This window comes from Eulemur rufifrons, chromosome 8, assembly GCF_041146395.1.
Source record: "Eulemur rufifrons isolate Redbay chromosome 8, OSU_ERuf_1, whole genome shotgun sequence".
Lineage (NCBI taxonomy): Eukaryota > Metazoa > Chordata > Mammalia > Primates > Lemuridae > Eulemur > Eulemur rufifrons.
Window position 1 is genome coordinate 67,438,856 of NC_090990.1, and position 21,972 is coordinate 67,460,827.

The window sequence follows — 21,972 nt, forward strand, 5'->3', positions numbered from 1 at the left end:
TTAATAATCAAGAGTTGACAGGATTTGCTAAATGTAGATCTGGCCAATGCAGGTATTGTTTCTTTCTCCAAAATACTGTGAAGAAAAGAAATGTATCTTCTTAGAAACAGAAATTTCTTTAGTGTGACTAGCTCATAAACTAGGGAGCACTCAGCCCAGACGGGTGGCAGAGTGGCTGGTGTTGCTAATAGAAGCTTTCATGGTGGTCCTGCTACTCTATGCTTGGATTACGGGGGGCTGAAAGTATGTTTTTCCCCTTACATTGGACACAATCCACAAATGGAAAACTCAAGATTTTCAATGTTCTTTTAAGACAAGAATCTCATTTTAGACAACACTTAAGCCTGTGTTCACCTGACAAACGGCAAAGTCAAGATTGAAAGGCCTTGATTCATCCTAAGTCAAGTTGTTAGTTTTGTTTCTTTCCACCCTTTCCAATGACCAGTTTTATTAGTTGCAGCAATAAAAAAAAAAAAAAAAGACTGGTAAGCCTCCCTTTTGGTGAAAAATGGATTTATGATCTTTGCAAGGAAAAGTTGTTTTCCTTTTTCCTAAATGATTGAGGTACTATGCTTGTACAGAAGTCCAACACAATGAAAACAGCATACTACACTCATTTACTACAGATGTGCTAAGTTGACTGGCCTCAAAACACTCATTTGTACAGCAGGAAATTCACATAGGCAACTGTGAGCCCCAATACTATCTTTCAGTTATAGTCACATGACTTTGAAAAACCATTGAAACTGCAGAGTGAATATGCCAGGAATTCTTTAATTCCTTGGCCACATCAAAAAAAGAAAGAACATTGTTTAGGAAAATCAGGCAGTTGCATAATGCTAGAAATCCCAGAATAAATATTTTTCTCAGTGGAAAAACCCAGCAGTCTTTAAAGGTGAGCCAAGAAACACCATGGTGCCATGAAAAAAAAAAAAAAAAACCAATGGAATGATGTCCTTATCCTTGGTGGAAAATATTCCAGGGAACTTGCTAGTACTTAGAGATGGTATTATTTTCACTTAAGTAGTTTTTCTATGGCCACAGTAGGTTTCAGAAATAATTCTCTTAGAAATAACTTTCCCTAATGACCAGTTAGCCATTGCTGACTAATTTCATTGAACAATAGAATGATTCCTTATAAAGCATTGTAATTCTAATTTCATATAAAATATTCTACAGAGAGCAGAGACATTTATAGAAAATATTTCCATATTCATAAATACCAACAGCATGTGCAAACATTGGGGAAAGTTATTGCTTTTATTTTGATGAATATAAACATTTCAACAATTATGACATCCTAATATCCTAAGTATGAATGTAAAATTTTTCTAACTTATCCTGTGAAAATGCTAAAAAGCAGCAGATGATAACTTACGATCTGATAGCTAATTGGTTACTAATGGCAATACCTGCTACCATTCAACTTCATGGCCCTGGGAGGTATACTGCAGCAATATTTAACACTACTGTAATTCATCTCAGTTTCTTTCATCGAAAAGTCCAAGGGACTAGTCATACATAAAGGGACATGTGGCTCAGCGTGTCTGGGTAACTTGCAAGGTTGCTGTTTTTTTTTTTTTTAATCGTGGTAATATGTATAAAACATCAAATTTACCATTTAAACCATTTTTAGGTGTGCTGTTCAGTGGAATTAAGTACATTCACATTGTTGTACAACTATCACCATTCACCTCTGGAACTTTTTATTTTCCAAAACTGCCACTCTGTACTCATTAAACAATAACTCTCCATTCTCTCCTTTCCCCAAAACTCTATGTCTATTTTCTGTATCTATGAATTTAATTACTCTAGGTACCCATCTAAGTGGAATCATACAATAGTCATCCTTTTGTGTCTGGCTTATTTCATTTAGCATAATGTCCTTCAAGTTTCATCCATGTTGTAGTAGGCATCAGCCTTTCCCTCCTATTTAAGGTTGAATAATATTCCATTGTATGTTTATGCCACTTGTTGTCTACCCATTCAACTGCTGAAAGGCATTTGGGTTGTTCCTACCTATTGGCTATTGTGAATAACACTGCTATGAACATTGGTGTGGAAGTATATTTAATAATGGATATGTTAATTTGCTTCACCACAGTAACCTTTTTACTACCTATATGTATCCTATAACATCATATTGTATACTTTAAATATATAGAAAAATTATTTAAAAATAAAATAAAAATATCTTAAGTAAGTCCCTGCTGTCAATTCTTTGGGGCATATACTTGATGTAGAGTTGCTGGATTATATGATAGTTCTGTATTTAATATTTTGAGGAAGTGCCATAGTGGCACATAGTGGCACATAGTCAGTTTGTGCATCCTTTTACATTCCCAACGGCAATGCACTGGCATTTTAATTTCTCTACCATCTTGCCAACACTTGTTATTTTCTGTTTTGTTTTTTTTTTTAATAATAGCATCCTAATGTGTGGGAAATAGTATCTCATTATGGTTTTGATTTGCATTTCCCTAATGGTAATGATGTTGTACATCTTTCCAGGGGATTACTGGTCATTGTCTATCTTCTTTGGAAAAACATCTATTTAAGTCCTATGCCAAGTTGCTAGTTTTGAGTGGACCCAGAAGCAAGAATAGGCTCTGCAGTGGATTAGGGATGCTATGTAAGCTCCACTGCTATTTGGACCTTATGACTGAATAGATCTAATAACATCAGAAGGGTCTGTAGCCAGTAAAAATGCTATGCGGGACTTTTGGTAGTCTCCCATAAGAGAATCACAGCTTGTATCCATAAGATTTTGGTGATAGGTCATGCTATCTCTGTCAAATGTAATTTCCCATTTGGAATGCAGCTCTGAACTTGCTCTGGTTGAAACTGAATGATCCTGGGAGATCAAATGGCTATATGCTCTGATCTGTCTATTATAAACTGGGTAGTATGTAATCCATCGAACCATAAAATTGGATGTGCACCCCAGCATTCTACTTTTAAATGGAAATGGCATATATTGAGACTGGGACCTAGGAGGTGCAGAAAGCACAGAAAAAAATGCAAAGGCAGGCAATTCAGATTTCTATGATACTTGTTTCTACTGTTTGATATCCTTCCTTCAGCCTTCCTAGAGAATTTACCAGTTAAAGGAGGAGAAAAAAGATCAGGCCTGATTTATGGATAGATCTGCATTGATTGTCAACATCAGCTAGAAGTGGATGCTGCTGCATTAAAGCCTGAAAGATAAAGGGAACTCTTTCCAGTGAGCAGAACTTGAGACAATATACACAGTTGGATGGAGAGATGACTTGGACTACGGATCTACACTAATTCAGAGAGTAGGGGCTAACAGGTTGGCTGGTTGGCCAGGCACTTCACAATGATAAGACTAAAAGACTAATGGTGAGTAGGTCTGAGAAAGATGCATTTAGATGGACCTTTCAAAATGGAGTCAATGTAAAGACAATTATATTCCATGTAAATATTTACCAGAGAGCACCCTCTATAGAGTAGGCTTTCAATAATCAGGTAAACAAGATGGACCTTTAATAGATGTCAGTTAACCTTTTCCTACAGTAATTATGGTGGTTGCTCAATGGGCCCACAGGCAGAAATCCAATAATGTGAACTTTTCTTCACCAAGGCTGATTTGGCTACCACCCTTGGTGATTGCCAAACCTGCCAAAAACAGAGGCCAACGTTGAGCTCCCAACATAGCAATGCTCATTGAGGCTATCAGTTGGAGCTAGCTGCTATTGTCCTCACAGGGGTAGACACATATTCTAGATATGGATTTGCTGCTCCTACTGAAAGTTCTTCTGGTAATTAAAATGTAGTTGATACATAGCATGAAGAATTAAACATCAGTTAGGAGAGACAGAGCTGATGTACCTATAGCAATATGAATGAATTTTAGAAACCTAGTGCTCAGTGAAAAAGCAGCATGGTCTAATATCATTCCCATAATTAAAGGTGAATTTATAAACAATAGCATGTTTTTGGAAGAACACATTCAGATAAAATTATACACTAAAATACATAAAATAGTTGGCTATTTTTGGGAGAGGGGAATGAGAGGGGAGATTAAAGGAAATCAGTCAAAGAGTAGGTACATGCAAAATCTGGGGGCTAAAATGCCATAAATTCATTAATATGATTAGCCTAACAACCTGTACCTAGGGTAAAAGAAGAAGAGAGGGGGTGAAAAATGCTAATAAAAAAGCAAAAGTTGAAAGATCTTTTTTTTCTTTCTCCTCTGGCATTTGGGACTCTGGCAGGTGGCTTAGCTCAAATTACTGGACACTCTCATTTAGGTCTCCAAATCTTGAGGAAGTTGCATGAAGATGCATGACAGTTTAGAAATTACATATATAGTGCAGTAGCACTGCCACTGAGAGTCCAATGGTGGCAGTGTCAACTGGTGCCACTGACATTGGTGGCATCCTAATTGGACTGCTCCTTGCCTGGGGTGTCTTGTAACAAGTATTCCTTAATTTCAGACTGGTTTCTGACCCTCGATATCCAGCCTTTTTGATGAGTGTGTAAGCAACCCAGTGTTCTGCTTAAGTTAACCAGAGTAGATTTTTGCTGTTTGCAATCAAACAGCTCTGGCTAATGTCCCAAAGTCCTAACTGGGTTTTGGAATGCAAATAGCCTTATCATCCGGCCTTATATCCCCTTCATTCTTATCTAGTCTAGATAGAACTGGTGTTTGACTTCATGCATAATCTTTTGCATAATGCATAATCCCACACAGCTGATAAAACTAGTGTGACAGATTCTAGGAATAAAGCTTAGAGTGCCATTGAATGGAATCAGCATCTTATTTGCATTAATTTAGTGTTTTCTGTGTTGGTTTTACTTAGCCATTAAATTATTGTCCTTTAATTATTACCTCACTATTGAAGTAACATGTAGAGTTGTTAGAAAATGTCTACTTTCTTGCTAGAAACTATTAATAGAAGCAGATAACAATCAGTTGCCACACTGCAGTTTTTATGTACTAGAGAACGGTTCATAATTTTGTAATTCATATCAATGTTTTCATTCCATGGAATTTTCAGTCCTTCCTATGGGATCTTTATGTATCACATATTGCCAGAAAGAAGCTGCTTATCACAATAAACCATTAAATGACCTGACATAAAAAATAATTGACAACTAATGTTTTGATGGATACCTTATATACAAAATATCTTGTATTCTTGTTAAACACATATATCTAGGATACTGGTTTCTATCATACATATCTGGAAGGAATACCTAAATTAGTAATATTTTAGCCTGAGAAAAAATTACTTCCTATTCCTATTAAACAATAACTATTACTAATATATTAATGAAGTAATTAATTTATGATTAGTTAGTATTTACAATTCACTTTTTTCATTTTTTTGGTTCACAAGTAATATTCACATGTATTTATGGGGTACCTAGTGATATTTTGATACATATAATGTATAGTGATCAGATCAGGGTAATTAGCATATCCATCATCTCAAACATTTGTCATTTCTTTGGGGAACATTCAATATCCTTCCAGCTATTTGTAACTATATAATACATTATTATAAACTATAGTCACTACTGGGCACATCTACATATATGTCATCTCCATGATTAATTTATATGTAGCAGCAAGAAACATATTTTCAAATGCAGTTTTCCTTGTTTGAATTCTTCAAAATCATATTCAAAGTAATAGGAAAAGATGCACTATCACATTTCTCAGTAAAATTTAACCTACAAAAATTCAGAACTTCAGACCAATTCAAAAGGTTTTACTGTTATATTTCTATAATTTCACAATCTCATTGTCAGACTATCAAATGGTGAGCCAGGAGAATAACACGAAGATTCAGGCTCAGTGCACGAGCTCCTATTAAGACTGTGATCTCAAATGAAAGACCTCTTTTAATCAGACTGATACTATGAAGAGAAGCCTAAAAAAAATGACTATTTTAATTAAAAATCTCAGCCTGGCTGTCAAAGTTTTCTAGGCCTTAACCTGATGCTCTGATGTTCTGACATTCTTCTCCCAAAACAAATAGAAACCATGTTAAGAATCCTTAAAAATATTCATCTTTTCAGATAGACTCTTACTAGATACTTATTTCTGAAATAATTAAATTGGTTAGGTCATAATTTCATAGGTTTTTTTTTTCAACAAATGAGATAACTCACCATAGTTCAAAAGAATATTAATCTGGGTTTGAATTTTGGTATAGCACCATACTAGATTTGAATAAACAACTAGGATTGATATATTATTAAAGAACAACAAATCAACAGATAACCATATCCAAATAGTGGAAATGTAAAAGGTTAACTTTTACTGTTTTAAAAGTATGTGGTTAATTATTCTTCTAATGTTTCGAGTGAAAACATAATCTGGGATAACAAAATAACTGAATTGGGATGATATTACGGAAGGAAAGAGGGAAAAATGGCTAAGTGAAGAAAAAATATGATGTTTAAATTTCTGGTCAAATAAATAACACAGAAATTTGCATAAAAATAAGTGAATCTATAATATTGCATCATCACTAGAAGGACATAGAGAAAATATTCATATAATTCTTGTAAAATACTGATCTATAAAAGTAAAGGGAAAATTATTTTTGATAGAACCTATCTTTAGTTACTGCCAAGACCTAAATGTTTCAAAAGAGGCTCAAAACCTTTGATGATCTCAGAGCACAGCCAGGTAATGTAGCCCCTAAAATTTTACTTCTTTATAGTCCTTCTTTACAAGTTTTTATATGTATAAAATGGAATAAATTATTAAAACTATAGGTTATTAGATATAAAATACCCAAGAGAATATATCCATTGCCATTCCTTGGAAATCATAAATACAATTCCAAAATAACTATTAATGAAATGATTGGCTTAATCTAAGCCAATGCCAAAGCTATGAAAGACAGCAGAAATAAGCATGGTCTAGCAAGAAGACACTTATGCATAAGAAATAAAGAGCAAAGAGATATTCATACTACTCACAGGAAGTCCCTGTTTTCCCGGTAGCCCAGCTTTTCCAGGGTTTCCTGAAATGCCGTCTGCTCCATGGTATCCTTGCATGCCTTTTGGTCCAGGTGGGCCTGGAAGTCCCTTGATAATTAAAAATTATTTGGATTATAGACAGATGCTAGACAGATGTTTAAATGACAAATACTTTTTTTTATTTATTAAGGGGAGGAATTTTACATTTTTATACTTTGTCCTAGGACAAATTTTTCTCTGTTTCCTGTATTCCTTAATGATTTACTATTTGGATTCAACAGATACCTGTCTTTAAAAGTTCCCTAAACAGAGATACTAAGCTAATTGGCAAGTTACTGTGTAACTTTTTGAGCCTTCACGTAATTCTCTGGTATTTCTCATTGTGCCAGCCAATGCTTTATACAGCTGTGGAGAAAAGATCAGCTATATGCACCTGTCAGCTAGGATACAAGCTGTCATTTGCCATCTGCAAAACCTTTTATTGTGTTATTTTTCCAAGAAACAAATTATGGCTCTTTTTGTTGCCACTTTGAAGCAGATAATCATATGACTGAAGAAAGATCTAAACATTTTGATTCTACTCTTGAATTTTATCTGTAAGAATCCCTGATCTGAATGTGCTTATAATTTACATTCATTTTCTCTAATTTTTTGAACCAACACAGACCACCCAAAGCAGGCATCTAAGCCTTGGCTAGGGGACACCAGTAGGAAGTCTTTGCTAACAAGTCAGTCAACACATATCTGCCTGGTCAGAGGAGGAACCTGATGGCTAAGGTAAGATAAATCTTGTTGCGATGAAAGGATTTTATAAAAGGTTTCTAATACCTTTTGTTCTATTTGCCAGGAGAATGAGAGGCCAAGTCTTCCAATTAAAATCCTAGCTCATGTCTTTAATTTTGCTTGAGGATCTCTGACCTTTGTCACCATTCACTCATTCATGATTCCAAGTTCCCTGTTTTTCAGCGGTTCACCGTCAGAGAGAAGGATGAGTCCACAGGGAGGGCTCCATAACACAGGAAAATAGCATCCTTCAATTGCAGGGACTTATATTTAAACAGCAAGTTTGGTTTTAAGATAATAGTCACATTTTGTTCCCTCTGTGTTCCAGGATGGGCTTAAAAATTTTTTTTCAAGACAAACTGATTTTATCCAATGTGACATAACTGGCCCCAAACATTTTGCTTGCTGAAGTTGCCAATTCTATTTAGAAAAGCAAGAAAGATAAAAGAGGCCTGTTACTTACAGGAATTCCAGGCTTCCCAGAAGGACCAGGAGCTCCTTTTTTCCCCTGTTGACCCTAAAAATGGGAAGCACAGTTGTCAATTGACTGTAATAAATTTACTTAAACTGAAGCCATAGACAAGAACACTGGGACCTGGATGCTACGGCACTAACTAGTTGTATATCACTGGGATTGCCATTTACCTCCTGGGAGTCACCTTCATCTGAAAATGAGAGAATTTGACCAGCTCATCTATGAATTTCCTTCTACCTCCAAATTCTATAATTTTAGAATCTAAATCATAGTTCTAAAAGGGAACTGAATAGATTATTTAATAAATGTCCCCACTTTCAGGAATGGCCTCTGTTTCCTTTTGAAAGTGGCTAAATAATTAATTCAGTAAACATTTATTGCATATTATGTGCAGGGATCCTGTTATGTGCTGGGAATGCAAAGGCAAAGTTCCTGCTTGCAAGGCACTTGCAGTGTAGTGAGGGACATGAACCGATAGCCTAAAAATGTGCTTCTCTGGAAGCACAGAGAACAACATATTTGTGACTCAAGGAAAAGATATTTATTTCCCACGGAACTGTTTGTTTTTCCATGTGTGAGATGTCTTAAATCATAATTGATTCAGCAGTAACTGGTCTGCCAGGCTAGTTAGGAACTCTGCCTTTGCAAATCATGCCCTTGTTCTGATGACATCCTGAAAGTATTTTAAGAAGAAAAATGTGGAAAAGGTGACCTGGTTCACAAGTAAGAAAAAGAATCATATTGTCATTACCAGACATATTTCTCAGAAATCATGAGAAGTTCTCACAAACAGGATAATTCCACCAAAATGGGATGTTAAGTTATTCAAATATGAAGACAAATTGTGCTAAAGATTCAACTGAACAAAAACAACAAAAGAAGCAACTTCAGAAGATGTTACATCTTCTGAAAATGAGCTTAACCGTTTTAGGAAGAAGTAGTATATTCTATCACAGACAAAAAGAACATTTTCTGTAAAAGATAAAAATCCAACTTTGTTAGAATTTGATACTGGGGAGATATATGGATCAAGGGTTCTACCTCCAACTCTGAAAATTATTTTATAATGCTTACTCTAACAGTCACTAATGCAAAGTCTTTCTAAAGGTGAGGAAACCAGAAAATGGGATAGTTGGTGACCTGGGTTTAACTGAAGTATATATAAGTTCTGGAACATATGATCCCTATAGTAAAATATGTCTTTCAGAACACAATAAAAAAGTAAAATAAGCAAATAAATATTATTTTAAATAGTGAAAATAGGTCTGATTTCAGTCATCTTGAATAGCACTAATTAAACAGCACACAAATCACGATAATATTCAAATATGTTAACCAGTGTGGTATTTTCTTCACAATAATGCAAAGAGGTATATCTGTTCTACACTTCTGATTTTCAAAATATACTTTTCCTTGGCTTATGAATTTGAAAATAGTCCAGTGAAACTCATGATGGGGGTAATATATTTTCATTTTCAAAATCATTCTTTTCAAATACAAAAGCCTGACACTTAAATATTAAAAAGTCTATCTTTGAGTATCAAAAACCAAGCTTATAAAGGACTCACAGTCATAAAATTTATGCCATAAATAACAGACTTATAATAATAATAATAATGGAAGAAAGTTTTTCCTATGTAAGGGGATATAAAGATCTTCAAGTTGGGGAAAGGGAAGAGGAGGAGTAGAAGAGAAGCAAGACTGTTGGATGCTGACAGGGATCTCTGAGGATCTTTGCCCTATCCTGCCCTCTAGTCCTGGGGTGGGTAGCATCACTAATACTCCAAGTTTGGGGTTCTGGGCACAGAGATGTTGTCTAATTCCACATAAGGTACACTGGGTGTCAGCAATAGAGTGGAAATTTCTGCATGAGATACATAGGACAGTGAGCTTAAGAAAGTTTCTTTGAGTCCCCCAATTGCCCTGCATGGTGTGGAGAGCAGCAGAATGTTATTTCCATGTGGCCAAGAACAGAAGAATAAGGCCCTGAGAGCCTTGAGGAGGCCTTGCACTTGAGATGAGAAAATAGCTGTACATGCCAGCATAGGTCAAAGAACTTCTGCCAGGAGGGCTAAGATAGATACCAACATGGTGGGACGATGGTAACTGGGGGCCAAAAAGGATGATGTGCATTTCAGTGGATGCCACTGTGAATAGATGATGACTGAAGACTAAACCCACTTCCCACTCCCCTTCCCCACCACTGCCACCCAGATTGTAACTGCAAACTTGAGGACAGTGAATGGGGAAAACTCTAAATCAAATGCAGGGTATTTGAGTGGGTGGGGTTAAAGGCAGTCAGTTGATTAGATTTCCACCAAGTAGGATCCCACCACCAGGAAGGATGGGCAGTCAGGACAGATGTTGAGTTTTATTATAAAGAACATAAACAAAGGTATATTTTTATTATGGTATACCATACATGTATATGTCTTATTACAACCATTCAAATAACAAAATAAAAACAAAGAGATTTTATATTATCACAAATCAATTACATTTTTGGGTGAACATTTTGTGAGGGATTATTTCAGAAAAAGTTAAATATTGTATCTTGAAATCTACATCTATTGGGCTATTATCATGAAAACTATAAAGTTATTCAGACTTGGATGGGCATCAGGAAGCAGCAGCTCACAACAGAATAACACTAAAGAAAAATTGTGAATATGAAAAATATTTTAACAGTATATTTTGTTAATTATAGTAGGAGAATTATGGCAAAATCTATTGAACACTAGAAGTGTTTAACAAGGGTCTCTGCTGTTCTTACACTTTTGGTCCAGGAAAGATTTCCTTATTACAATTATCGTCACTCTAACTAAAAGAACATAGGCCAGCTAGAAAAACCATAGTTCTACTATGGAGGTTTTAAATACATACAATTATCTCAGTATAGAACACTGTTACCTGTTATGAACTGAATGTTTCTGTGCCCCCAAATTCATATGTTGAAATCCTAACAGTAATGGTAATGTCTAATGGTATTAGGAGGTGAGGGCTTCGGGAGATAATGAGGTCATGAAGGTGGAGCCTGCATGAATGGGATTAGTGCCCTTCTGAAAGGGACCCCAGAGAGCTCTTTATTTCAGCCATGTGAGGACACAATGAGAAGCCCGCAGTCTGCAACATGGAGGAGGACCCTTACAGAACCTAACCATGCTGGTACTCTATCTTGGACTTTTAGCCTCCAGAACCTTGATAAATAAATTTCTGTTGTTTATAAACTACCTAATCTATGGTACTTTGTTATAGCAGCTCAAAATGACTAAGACAGTGCATTTCTGAATTTGTGCATTTAAAAAAAACTCAAAGTTGGAATTACTGGATAGTCTTATAACTAAACCAAGAGCTAAACATTACTAGACATTAATCCTACACAGAGGTGGTCTGTTCAGTAGGAAATTACAGACTGGACCAAAGGCAAAGAAAACATGTTGTCATAAAAGTTGTTAGTAGATGATTGATTGAGTTGGTACCGTAAGAAGGAAAAAGCAGTCAATTTTCAATCAATCCCCCAAATTCAAATATGATAAAGGTAGAAGTATTCTATGTTACTGTCAAACTTAACTTAGTCATATTATTTTATTTAAATATAAGTACCTCATAAATCAATGAATAGACTTTTCTGTTCTCATAATAGGAAAGGCAAATGAATTTTATTTAGTCTTTAGGTATAAAATTGCACTTTCTCTTTTGCCTTGGTAGCATTGCAAAATATACAGAATGGCCCATTTGAAATCAGATTCATTCAAAGAGCCTTCTGTTCAGACTACTAGATAAAGTAGTCTAGTTCTTTTGATAAGGGACATTTTAAAATATACCATGTTAGTCCAAACTCTGTTTGTTTTGTTTAAATGAAGCTGAAGGACCATTACTGCAATTCTTTGCTTGTTCTAACTTCTTTTGAGAGAGCAGCTTTATAAAGCAAACATAGATTTAGAGAGTTAAGCAAGAAGTATTCTCTTTTTAACTATGAAATTTCAATTCACTAAAATCTGGAATTTAGTTTTGGGAGATTTTTGGCTTCAGTCTTGGTCTTTGAAAGCCATTATAGGACAGTTCACTCATATTTGCATTACAAAAGTCTTTTTTAAAAAGTACTGGTTCTGTAATTGGTTTTGACTTGCTCTTTTTCTTTATAGTTGCCCAATAAATGAATTAGTTGATTTAGTAAAATCAATCATATTTCACTTAATTTATAAAAGATTTAAAAATAATAGAAGGCTTTTATATAATAATAGGAGCCAGGAAATAAAGTTTCTAGTGTTGGTTCTGCTGCTAATTAGTTCTGTGATTTTATGTAACTCATAATCTCCCTCGGATTTAAATTCTTTCAACTGAAAAATGAGAGGGTTATTCAGATGATTTTTAAAGGGCCATTTCCAAATCTAAAAAAAAAAAAAAACTTTAAAGCTTTGCAAAAACAGGATGATAGCAATTGGACAGGGCTCACCTGACCACTGAAGGTGTCCCTAGTGAATCATACACAGTCAATAGTTTTTCTTTTTTTTTTTTTTCTTTTTTGGAGACAGAGTCTCACTCTGTTGCCTGGGGTTAGAGTCCCATGGCGTCAGCCTAGCTCACAGCAACCTCAAACTCCTGGGCTCAAGCAATCCTCCTGCCTCAGCCTCCCCAGTAGCTGGGACTACAAGCATGCGCCACCATGCCGAGCTAATTTTTTCTATATATTTTTAGTTGTCCAGCTAATTTCTTTATATTTTTAGTAGAGATGGGGTCTTGCTCTTGCTCAGACTGGTCTTGAACTCCTGAGCTCAAACGATCCTCCTGCCTTGGCCTCCCAGAGTGCTAGGATTATAGGCGTGAGCCACCGCGCCCGGCCAATGGTTTTTCTTATAGCAATTAATACTATTTCAAATTCTAAGACATTTTTTAATATGTGCTTGGGTTGTTTGCCAACGTTGACCAAAGTAGGAAAGAACTAGTTCCCCTGAATTATATAGAATTTTAAATATGACTTAGCACCTTTCAGCTCTAACACCCAGGGACAGCTGATCATGTAGGCTGGAGAGGCAGTTGTCTAGTAAGAGTATTTGATTTTCATTAGCTTAATTTTAACATATATAAGCATCAGAAAATTTCTTCCTCCTGACATATGTCAAAGAGGAAAAATAAAACTTGTAAATATTAAAGTATTAATTGTAAAAAATTAAACATTTTAGGATAAAATCTTGGAGAACACTTGGATTCTCAGGCACTTAATGCGAACATAAGGAAGCAGCCTGACAGCTGTAGCAGGGCTCTAGGGTCACAATTTTTTCCATGACTTTTTCTAATTTGTATATTAAAAATTTTAAATAAATGTGGCAACTATTTTATTTCTCTACATGTTTTCTTGTTCAGGCTTGCCTGACATGGAATATTTTTATTTCTTATTTCTTAATGAACCTGACAGGAAGTTACTGAGTAGATGCCAAGACTATTCAAAATGGCTGCTAGGTGAGTGAATGCCTAGTTAATATACCTGATTCCACTCCAGTTTATTACTTCCACCAAGTGGGAAACGCAAGTATGGTTGAAGACTAATCAACAAATTAGGAGAAACATGATCTCAAATTCATTACATTTTACCCATCCTCATCTAATTTATTATTAAACTACAGTCCATTTTCTTAAGAATTTCATTTAAAATCAATAGCACGTCAGAGTGCCATGAAAAGCAGGACAATTAACTGGAGGTGCAAATGACAAAGCCTGTTACTAAGGTTGAGGCAACATTTATCAGTGCATAGGAAAAGAGAAAGCTAAATTCAATAAACCAACAAAGTTTTCATTTGCTTGAAAACAAATAATTAATTTCTCTTAAGGAAAAATATCTTTTAAACCAATTATGAGTCTGTGTCTCATCGGCAAATTACTATCTCCACCCTCACCCTGTGACAAAGATTCTTTGCTTGGCCAGACTTTAGTCAGGGTCTCAAATCTTCTCTTAGGCCCATCTATGCACTTCCTTGTAAAATCCAGTTTTAGCAAAGAACCCTGCTACATCAGTTTAGCAAGAACCCCCACCCTTGATACTTGATCACCCTCGATATCTGATATCTAATCCTCTACCATTCCCCAGGTGATGTGTGATCACACTGTCCTGTCCTCAACAAGAATCTTGTTAGGTTGGTTTAACCAGAATTTCCCTTACCCATGATGTTTTCTCTGAGTAATTTTCTATTCATTGATACCTGCTCTGCTCCTAGGCTATAAATTCCCACTTGCCCCCTGCTATATTCGGATTTGAGCCCAGTCTCTTTTTCCCACTGCAAAATTCCATTGCAGTGATTCCTGTACCTGTCACAATAGTCCTGAATATTATCATGCTTTAACAAATATCACTGGATAATTTTTTTCTTTAACACCTTCTACAACAACTATATAGGTTTGATTAATATGTTTTTTTCTCTACAATGCTGTTTTTAAGGCTTGTTGGTATTTCTGTTTGAAACCTCAAGAAGAGACTAAGTTTGGGACAACCTTTGGCAATTTTCACAAAGCCAGAATAGACTGGTGGTAAAGGAAAATTTGGATAACAGTAAAACATATGAATCAATCAATAATTATGTTTTAGCACAATTACTGATAAACACTCTATTTAGGGGCCTAAAGTGATCCCTTTTCTGGAGGGATGAATGATCATTTGAATTACAATAGCAATTCCTTGTGTCCCTACTGTCTAAGCTAACAATAAATTTCAAATTGTCTTAAACAATGTCAACTTACTTCAGATCCTCTCTCTCCTTTTAGTCCTTGTTCACCCTGGTCACCTGGCTTGCCCTTTAATTGGAACCAAAACAGAAATCATATATGAAGCAGAGACCAAATAAGTTATATCAATGTTAATTTTTTTAAAATGCCAGAATTACAAAGAATGTTTTCAAAACATACTGGGGCTCCTTGTTGTCCAGTGGCACCTCTTAATCCTGGTACACCCACATGACCCTAGGAATGGAAGAGATTATATTATTAAAGTAAGCAGAGATATAATTTAAGAGACTAGGATACTATTACTTAAAATGGTAGCAAAGTGTTGCAAAACTCAATTTATGTATCATAGAGATTATGATTTTTCTTGGAAATAGGATACAACATAATAGCTGCTGTATATTATGATGACAGAGAACATGTATAGGGTGGGTTTTTTTTCAATATGAGTTAATGTAGCGAGTTGAATGGTGGCCTCCCAAAAGATGTGTCTCTGTCCTAATTCCCAGAATCTGTGAATGTGACCTTATTTGGAAAAAAGGTCTTTGCAGATGTCATTAAGTTAAGGATCTCAAGAAGACATTATCCGATATTATCAACATGGGCCATAAATCCCACATAGGGGGCCTTATAAGAGACATAGAGGGAGACTGACATAAACAACAGAGGAAAAGGCCAAAGGCAGAGATTGGAGTGACGTAGCCATAAGGAATGCTGACAGCCACCAGAAATGGGAAGAGGCAGGGAAGGATTCTCCCTTAGAGTCTCTAGAAGGAGTGTGACCCCACTGACACCTTGATTTTGAATTTTTGGTCTCTAGAATTGAGAATAAATTTCTGTTGTTTTAAGCCACCCATTTTGTGGTAGTGTGCTACAGTAGCCTCAGAAGACTAATACAGTCAATAACCAAAGGAATAAAGAGCTTGAGAATAAATTTATTTTTTCAACTTATTCCCCCTATGAAAGTATACTATGGTCTCCACTTTTACAAATTAAGTTCACAGTTGCTTGGATAGTAGATTTACTGGGCTGAAGACTGGGAGCAGTTACTATATAAAATATCAAATGGCTTTGACATTCAGCAATCTGTCATCACCTCAGCTCTCCTGAGAAGGAATGCTGACCTACCACATTTCCCTTTTCAAGTGTGTAAACAGAAACTAGCAACAACTCAGGAGCATGTCAGGTGAGAGTTATGCAGGAAGAATTCCACATATAATCTCTTTAATCCCCTTCCCTGCTCTTCACTCAGATTCCTTTCTTCCTACTCTCTGTATATTAAAGAAAGAATGCCTTTGGAAAGATAGTTTTCCTCTCCTTTTCCTGGGCTAGGCAAAGACATGATTGCGTATATAGGCTAACAGTATTTATTCTCACAGGAAGGTCAACTGAAGGCTTCTTTATTTGCATTCTGTGAGGCAAATGTTTATGGTTTTAAGTTTCAACTTCCTGAGAAAGGAAATGAATCCTGTTTTAGGAAGTGAACTGTGGCAAGAGAGAAAGGCTAGTTTGGAAAGCTTTCTGTATAGCACATGGCCACATTAAAGATAAAATCATTACCGCATATGACCCTTAGCAAAACACCAGCAGAGTCAGCAGATAACAGAATCAGGTCAATTAAGAGGGAACCTGTTACAAGTAAATATGACAACTCCTAGGTCACTTATCAAACAGGATTCAGGAGAGAAATGGCTGGTGAAAAGTTGGAGTTGCAAAGTGAAGTGAGAGTGAGCATATGAGAAAACTACAAAACTCAGAACTATCATGGCAAATTATGGCTTTGCTACCACCCTGTCTTTAGTTTTACAGAGATTTTTTTCAGAATGATCATAGATTAGCCAGCTGCCTCTCTTGGCTTTGTGAAGTTTGAACTCAAATCTCACCAAGACAGATCTGTTTTCTAGGAGTTTCACTACAGTTACTCTGGTCCATTATATCTCAATAAAAATTAACAATAACCATTGTCCTGTAGTGGTAAAAATCGAATATGCTATAGTAAATGTTATTATAAAGTTATGTAGAAAAGGTTATGGAAACTAGATGGAATTTGCTGGATAATATTAGTGATGGGGTGAGTTGGATGGCAAAAGGAAGCTTGGAGAGGATTTTATAAGGGAAGTGATAAGCATAATCTTGAAGGATGGGTGGTCCAAGTGGTTAAGTGAGGACATTTTGGCAGAAGGTACAGCATGGGAAACAGAGGTTCATCTGAAAGAACATGCTAAGCAGAATATGGATCAGAGAGAGCTGTGATTGGGGACAGGGTGTCTAGTTAGGAAGCTATGAAAATAATTCAGACAAAAAATAATGAAAGCCTGGAATAAAGTAGGGCAAAGGGGCTGGATTCCAGAAATATTTAAGAATCAAAAGAAGTGACCAACTGAATGTGAGAGGTGAGTGTGTGTCAGGTGGGGGGGGGGCAGTGAGAGGGAGGGAGAGACATAGAAAAGAGAGAATTCATTTATTGGCTTGGATATCCCAGTGGGTGGTGATATTATTCACTGAAATGAGAATATAATAAGAGGAGAATCAGGTCAAATTTGTTAAGGATGAGATACTATCTATGGCTTGGGACACACTGAGTTTGAGGTGTCTGTGGTGATGTCCAATCGCTATTTGGATACGTATGTTTGATGTTAAGGAGTGAAGGCCAAGTTGGGATTTAGTTATTTTATTGTGTGTAAAAAATTCTATGACCTTTGCCAAACCTATATAAAAAGGAATTTGAGATACAGCGTAATTTATTCAATGTATTTCTGGAACTTTGTCTTGTATAGGTTTAGCTTGACTTAATCTTGGGTATCCATGTGTTTCTGTTCATATCTTTAAAAAGTGGATGTTGACAGGATAATATGCTTATTCCCTCCATGTCTCTGGCTCTTTCAAGCCTAAAATGAATTTATCTTGACCTATGCGATGTATAGTTTTGCAGGATGACAGTCATAATTGTTTTTCCTTTTATTTTTAGTTAACATGTCATAATTGTACATATTTTACCGCTATGATTTACTATGTCTATTTTTATACTGATTAAATGTTCTTATTCTGTATGTCTCATATATGTGATGTCCACAGGCACAGGGACTGTGTTTTGGGTGTCCAGTGTTATATCCATGGTACCTAGCTCTACTTCTGGCCCGTGGCAGACACGCAATATATGCTGAATGACCAAGACAGAATTTGTAGAAATTTTATCACACATAACACAAAAAGTGTGACAGTATATATAAATATTTATTAATAATGATGAGCAAGACATTTGACTTTTGTCATTCTAAGTTTTTTCAAGAACAAAAAGAAAAAAGGCTAGTGAGAAGAATTTAAAAAAAAATTTCCAATAGTTCACAATCAAAAGAAGCAAAATATGCATTATCCATTCCATTTTTCTCTCCTACAGTATAATCATGAGTTCACCAAATTGTAAAGATGTTTGGGACTGCAAAAGTGTTTTTAAAAAGCTTAGTCATTACTTAACTATAAAAGAGAATGAAATACTGATACATTCTACAACACAGATGAACCTCTAAAACATTATGCTAAATGAAAGAAACCAGACACAAAAGGCTATATATTAGATGATTCCATTCACGTGAAATATCCAGAATGCATAAATCCATAGAGGCATAAGAAATAGTGGTTCCCAGTGGCTGGAAGAAAGTAATAGAGAGTGCTTAATGGGAATGGGGCTTGCTTTTGGAAATGATGAAAATGTTCTGGAACATTTTCTAGAACACTGGATCTAGTCAATGATCCAGAGAGATGTACCAAATCAATGAACCCATTAATTCATTATTTGAAGCCTAGTATGCACAGGGCTCATAACTAGTTATTGTACAAGAAAGAAAGAAAGAAGTCACATTCACACTGGGGAGTTAAGACACCTGCTCATTAAAGAACAATTAGCAAAAAAAAAGTTAGCAACAGAAAATGGTAAAATATTTGTGTTGAATGACTTATATAAGCAATATTATTATAGAAGTACAGAAAAGGGCAAGATTACTGCTAGAGGCAGAAGAAAAGGGAGTTGCGTGAGATTATAAAGGACAGGATTTATGTAAATAAACATTACATAATGTTGTAGGCAGTCAGAGAATGTTATGAGGGAAGGAATAAGACAGGAACTATAGGCACAGAGTTAGCAGATGACCATTTTGTTTAGCAACTGACGCTGTAAATAGTGAGGGAAAAGATACAGGGCAGGAATACAGAACATCCTCAACACAAATGTGATTCTAAAAAATAACATTGAATAAGTTCTACACATAGTCTAATATAATTGTAGTTGATGAAGTTGGTCTTATAAAATCCTTCTAAGGAATGGAAGAGAATAAGAACTGACTTAAATCTTGACAGTATAATGGCATTTATCCATCCAGTTGACAACTCTATTGAATTCTTACTATATACCAGGAACTTAGCATTCTAAAAATTGGGGATATAATGATGAAAAACAGAGACAAGATTTTATTCTCATGGATCTTACATTTTGGTGGAGGAAGACAGACAATCAACAAAGAAACAAATGTATAAAAAGGTGATAATATAGCAAAAAATGTCATAAAGGAAATCAAGTAGTGTGATCCAAAGCGATGGCTGAAGATCTATTTTAGGGCAGTTAGAGAAGGTCTCTCAGGAGGTAATATTTCAGCTGAGATCTGAATAACAATGGGGAAAAAGCAGCAGTGGGAAGAGACAAAGAAGATTCTAGAGAGAAGGAACAGAAAGTAGAGCTAGGCTTCTTCTAGGATTAAAAAATGAGACAGATCTATTAATAGCTATGCCAATGATGCTTATTTTCATTTGAAATTGAATTAGAACCACAGAGAAACGTATTCAAATTCAGAAGCAAGGTATATAAGTTGCAGTAATTACCTTATATCCCTCTGGTCCAGGCTCTCCTCTCTCTCCTTGTTCCCCCATTGGACCCTACAGAGACCACACACAAAAACAATCAATTTCACAGCTGGATCTAAGTATTCAGGAATGCAGATTTAGTGTGATTTATTCTTTACCAAAAATATAAAAACCAATGTATAATAATTTTTTATTCCCACTAATTTCAAAATATTGAATTTCAGTGATACTAAGAACATGATCAAAATATGCTAAGCACTCAATTATATAAAGAGAATTTCATAATGATTCTGCTAGAAAAAATATTGAAGAAATGGAGTCCAATTAAAAAATTATAAATGTTTAGGCAAGTGCATTATGTTATAAATACGCCAAAATAACTTGCATTTTTATTTAATGTTAAAATGACTGAAAAAGATTTAAGCAGGATTGTTCAGCCACTTACTTAATTCCATTAATTACATAACACTATATTTAAATTATCTTTCAAAAAGTATTTAATAGTTCATCCCATTTTATCATTCTTCATCAAAACTTCTATTATTTATTCTTTAACCTGTGGAATTTTTAATTCTCAAGGCATAAATTAACATAATAAAAACTGCACTTCTTAACTTTAATCTTTAAGGCAGAAACTAGCCCAATAAACTCATACCTACAAATTCTTTCTAAACATTTCTAATATAAAATTTTTTTATGATAAACTATTCAAAATATCAACACTAAAATGAACTTGAAATATCAGTTATTGCATATTAGGACCTACTGTCTGAACAGAAACTTAAATTGAAGTTAGTTGGCAAAACAGAATTTATTATGGAGCATTAACTGATAAATTTTAACTTACTCCTATGTGGAGGAAATTAATAAACATAATATAAATACAACAATCTCTGACTTTGCTTTAATTATTTAGACTATTCTTGGTTTAAATTTCATACCTGTACCATGTCTACTGAATAAAACTACCATTGCTGTGTGAGATTTTTAATAGATTTATTATAGTTTGGCTGACATTCTTTAATCCTGGCATACCTGAATCTGGGATAAACAAGCACTGCTATGCTCCTTTTGCCAATATTTTTTACATTTGCTTTTAAATTTTTACATTGTTTCCATATATTTCCCTCTCTTAGTGGTTTAGAGAGACTAGAATATATTTAATAATGAAACTTAAGTATTCATTCAGACAAATTCATTTCTGTATGAGACGGCTTGATTTAAATTTTAGAAAAATTTTAGAATCTTTCCTATTTCTCGAAGTATAATTTTCAATCATCTCGAAAAAATGAGATCAAAATATCAGGAATGACTACATATTCTGATCCTTGTGCCCTAGAATTCTTTTAACCTATATGATACTATGTGAAAAATGGAAAATATAACCAACTATATTTATTTCTGTGAACTAAGCATTTTTGTTTGACCCATTTAATTTACGCATGTTCTCTAGACAGTGTTATAGGCAAACATGAACATAGAGATGGTTATTCAGATAATCAAAGCTATGATAGCTACTTTTCAAAAACCATGGTTATAGTTAGCCCTTAAAATGCTTAATTATAAGACTATAGATCAGTGATCTTTAAAGGTTATTGGTTCTAATAAGTGACTAAACGGTTTTGAAATCATCTGGCAACTGTGTGTGAGATGTTATAAAAAGTACATAAATGAGATAGAAATAAATTTGAATTTGATAAAGAAATATCTGCCCTATATAATTTTTTTATAATCTCTGTAAAAGTTGTTATAACTCACTCAGTGATGAAAGTTAGATCTGGGTAGTCACTATATTAAACCTATTTATTATCTTAGGGATCTTGATCTGCATATTTTTTATATCCAAGACTTTCATATCACTTAGATTTTCAGACCACAAATACTGCTCTCCTATCAAACCATGTGATAAAACTAACAAAATAAAACTCCTTGAAAAGATGTGAGTGGTTCTGTGAATTTATTATACTAACTGCATTTTGTCTTGCAAGGTCAAAATAATTTTAGAAAAAGACCTACTGGTTCACCTCGAGGCCCAGGTGGTCCCAGGACTGTACTATCTTCTCCTGGGTAGCCCTAAAATGAAAATAATGATTTATAAACAAAAGTAAATGAACAAATTAACATTCAAAAATATGCAAACTATTACTTTTTAATATGTTAGGAAATAATGCAATTCGATTTTA

General features: G+C 34.9%; 1 protein-coding gene across 2 annotated transcripts in view; it reads right to left on the minus strand.

The window, feature by feature from the left end:
- COL24A1 (collagen type XXIV alpha 1 chain) overlaps positions 1-21,972 on the minus strand; it is a 331,682-nt gene that overhangs the window by 59,464 nt on the left and 250,246 nt on the right. For both annotated transcript variants that reach the window (XM_069478155.1, XM_069478156.1), the window contains exons 42-47: positions 21,806-21,862; positions 19,808-19,861; positions 15,119-15,172; positions 14,954-15,007; positions 8,210-8,263; positions 6,964-7,071 (exon numbers count right to left, since the gene is read on the minus strand). In XM_069478155.1, the coding sequence (XP_069334256.1) occupies positions 6,964-7,071; positions 8,210-8,263; positions 14,954-15,007; positions 15,119-15,172; positions 19,808-19,861; positions 21,806-21,862 (381 nt within the window). The remainder of the gene's footprint in view (positions 1-6,963; positions 7,072-8,209; positions 8,264-14,953; positions 15,008-15,118; positions 15,173-19,807; positions 19,862-21,805; positions 21,863-21,972) is intronic.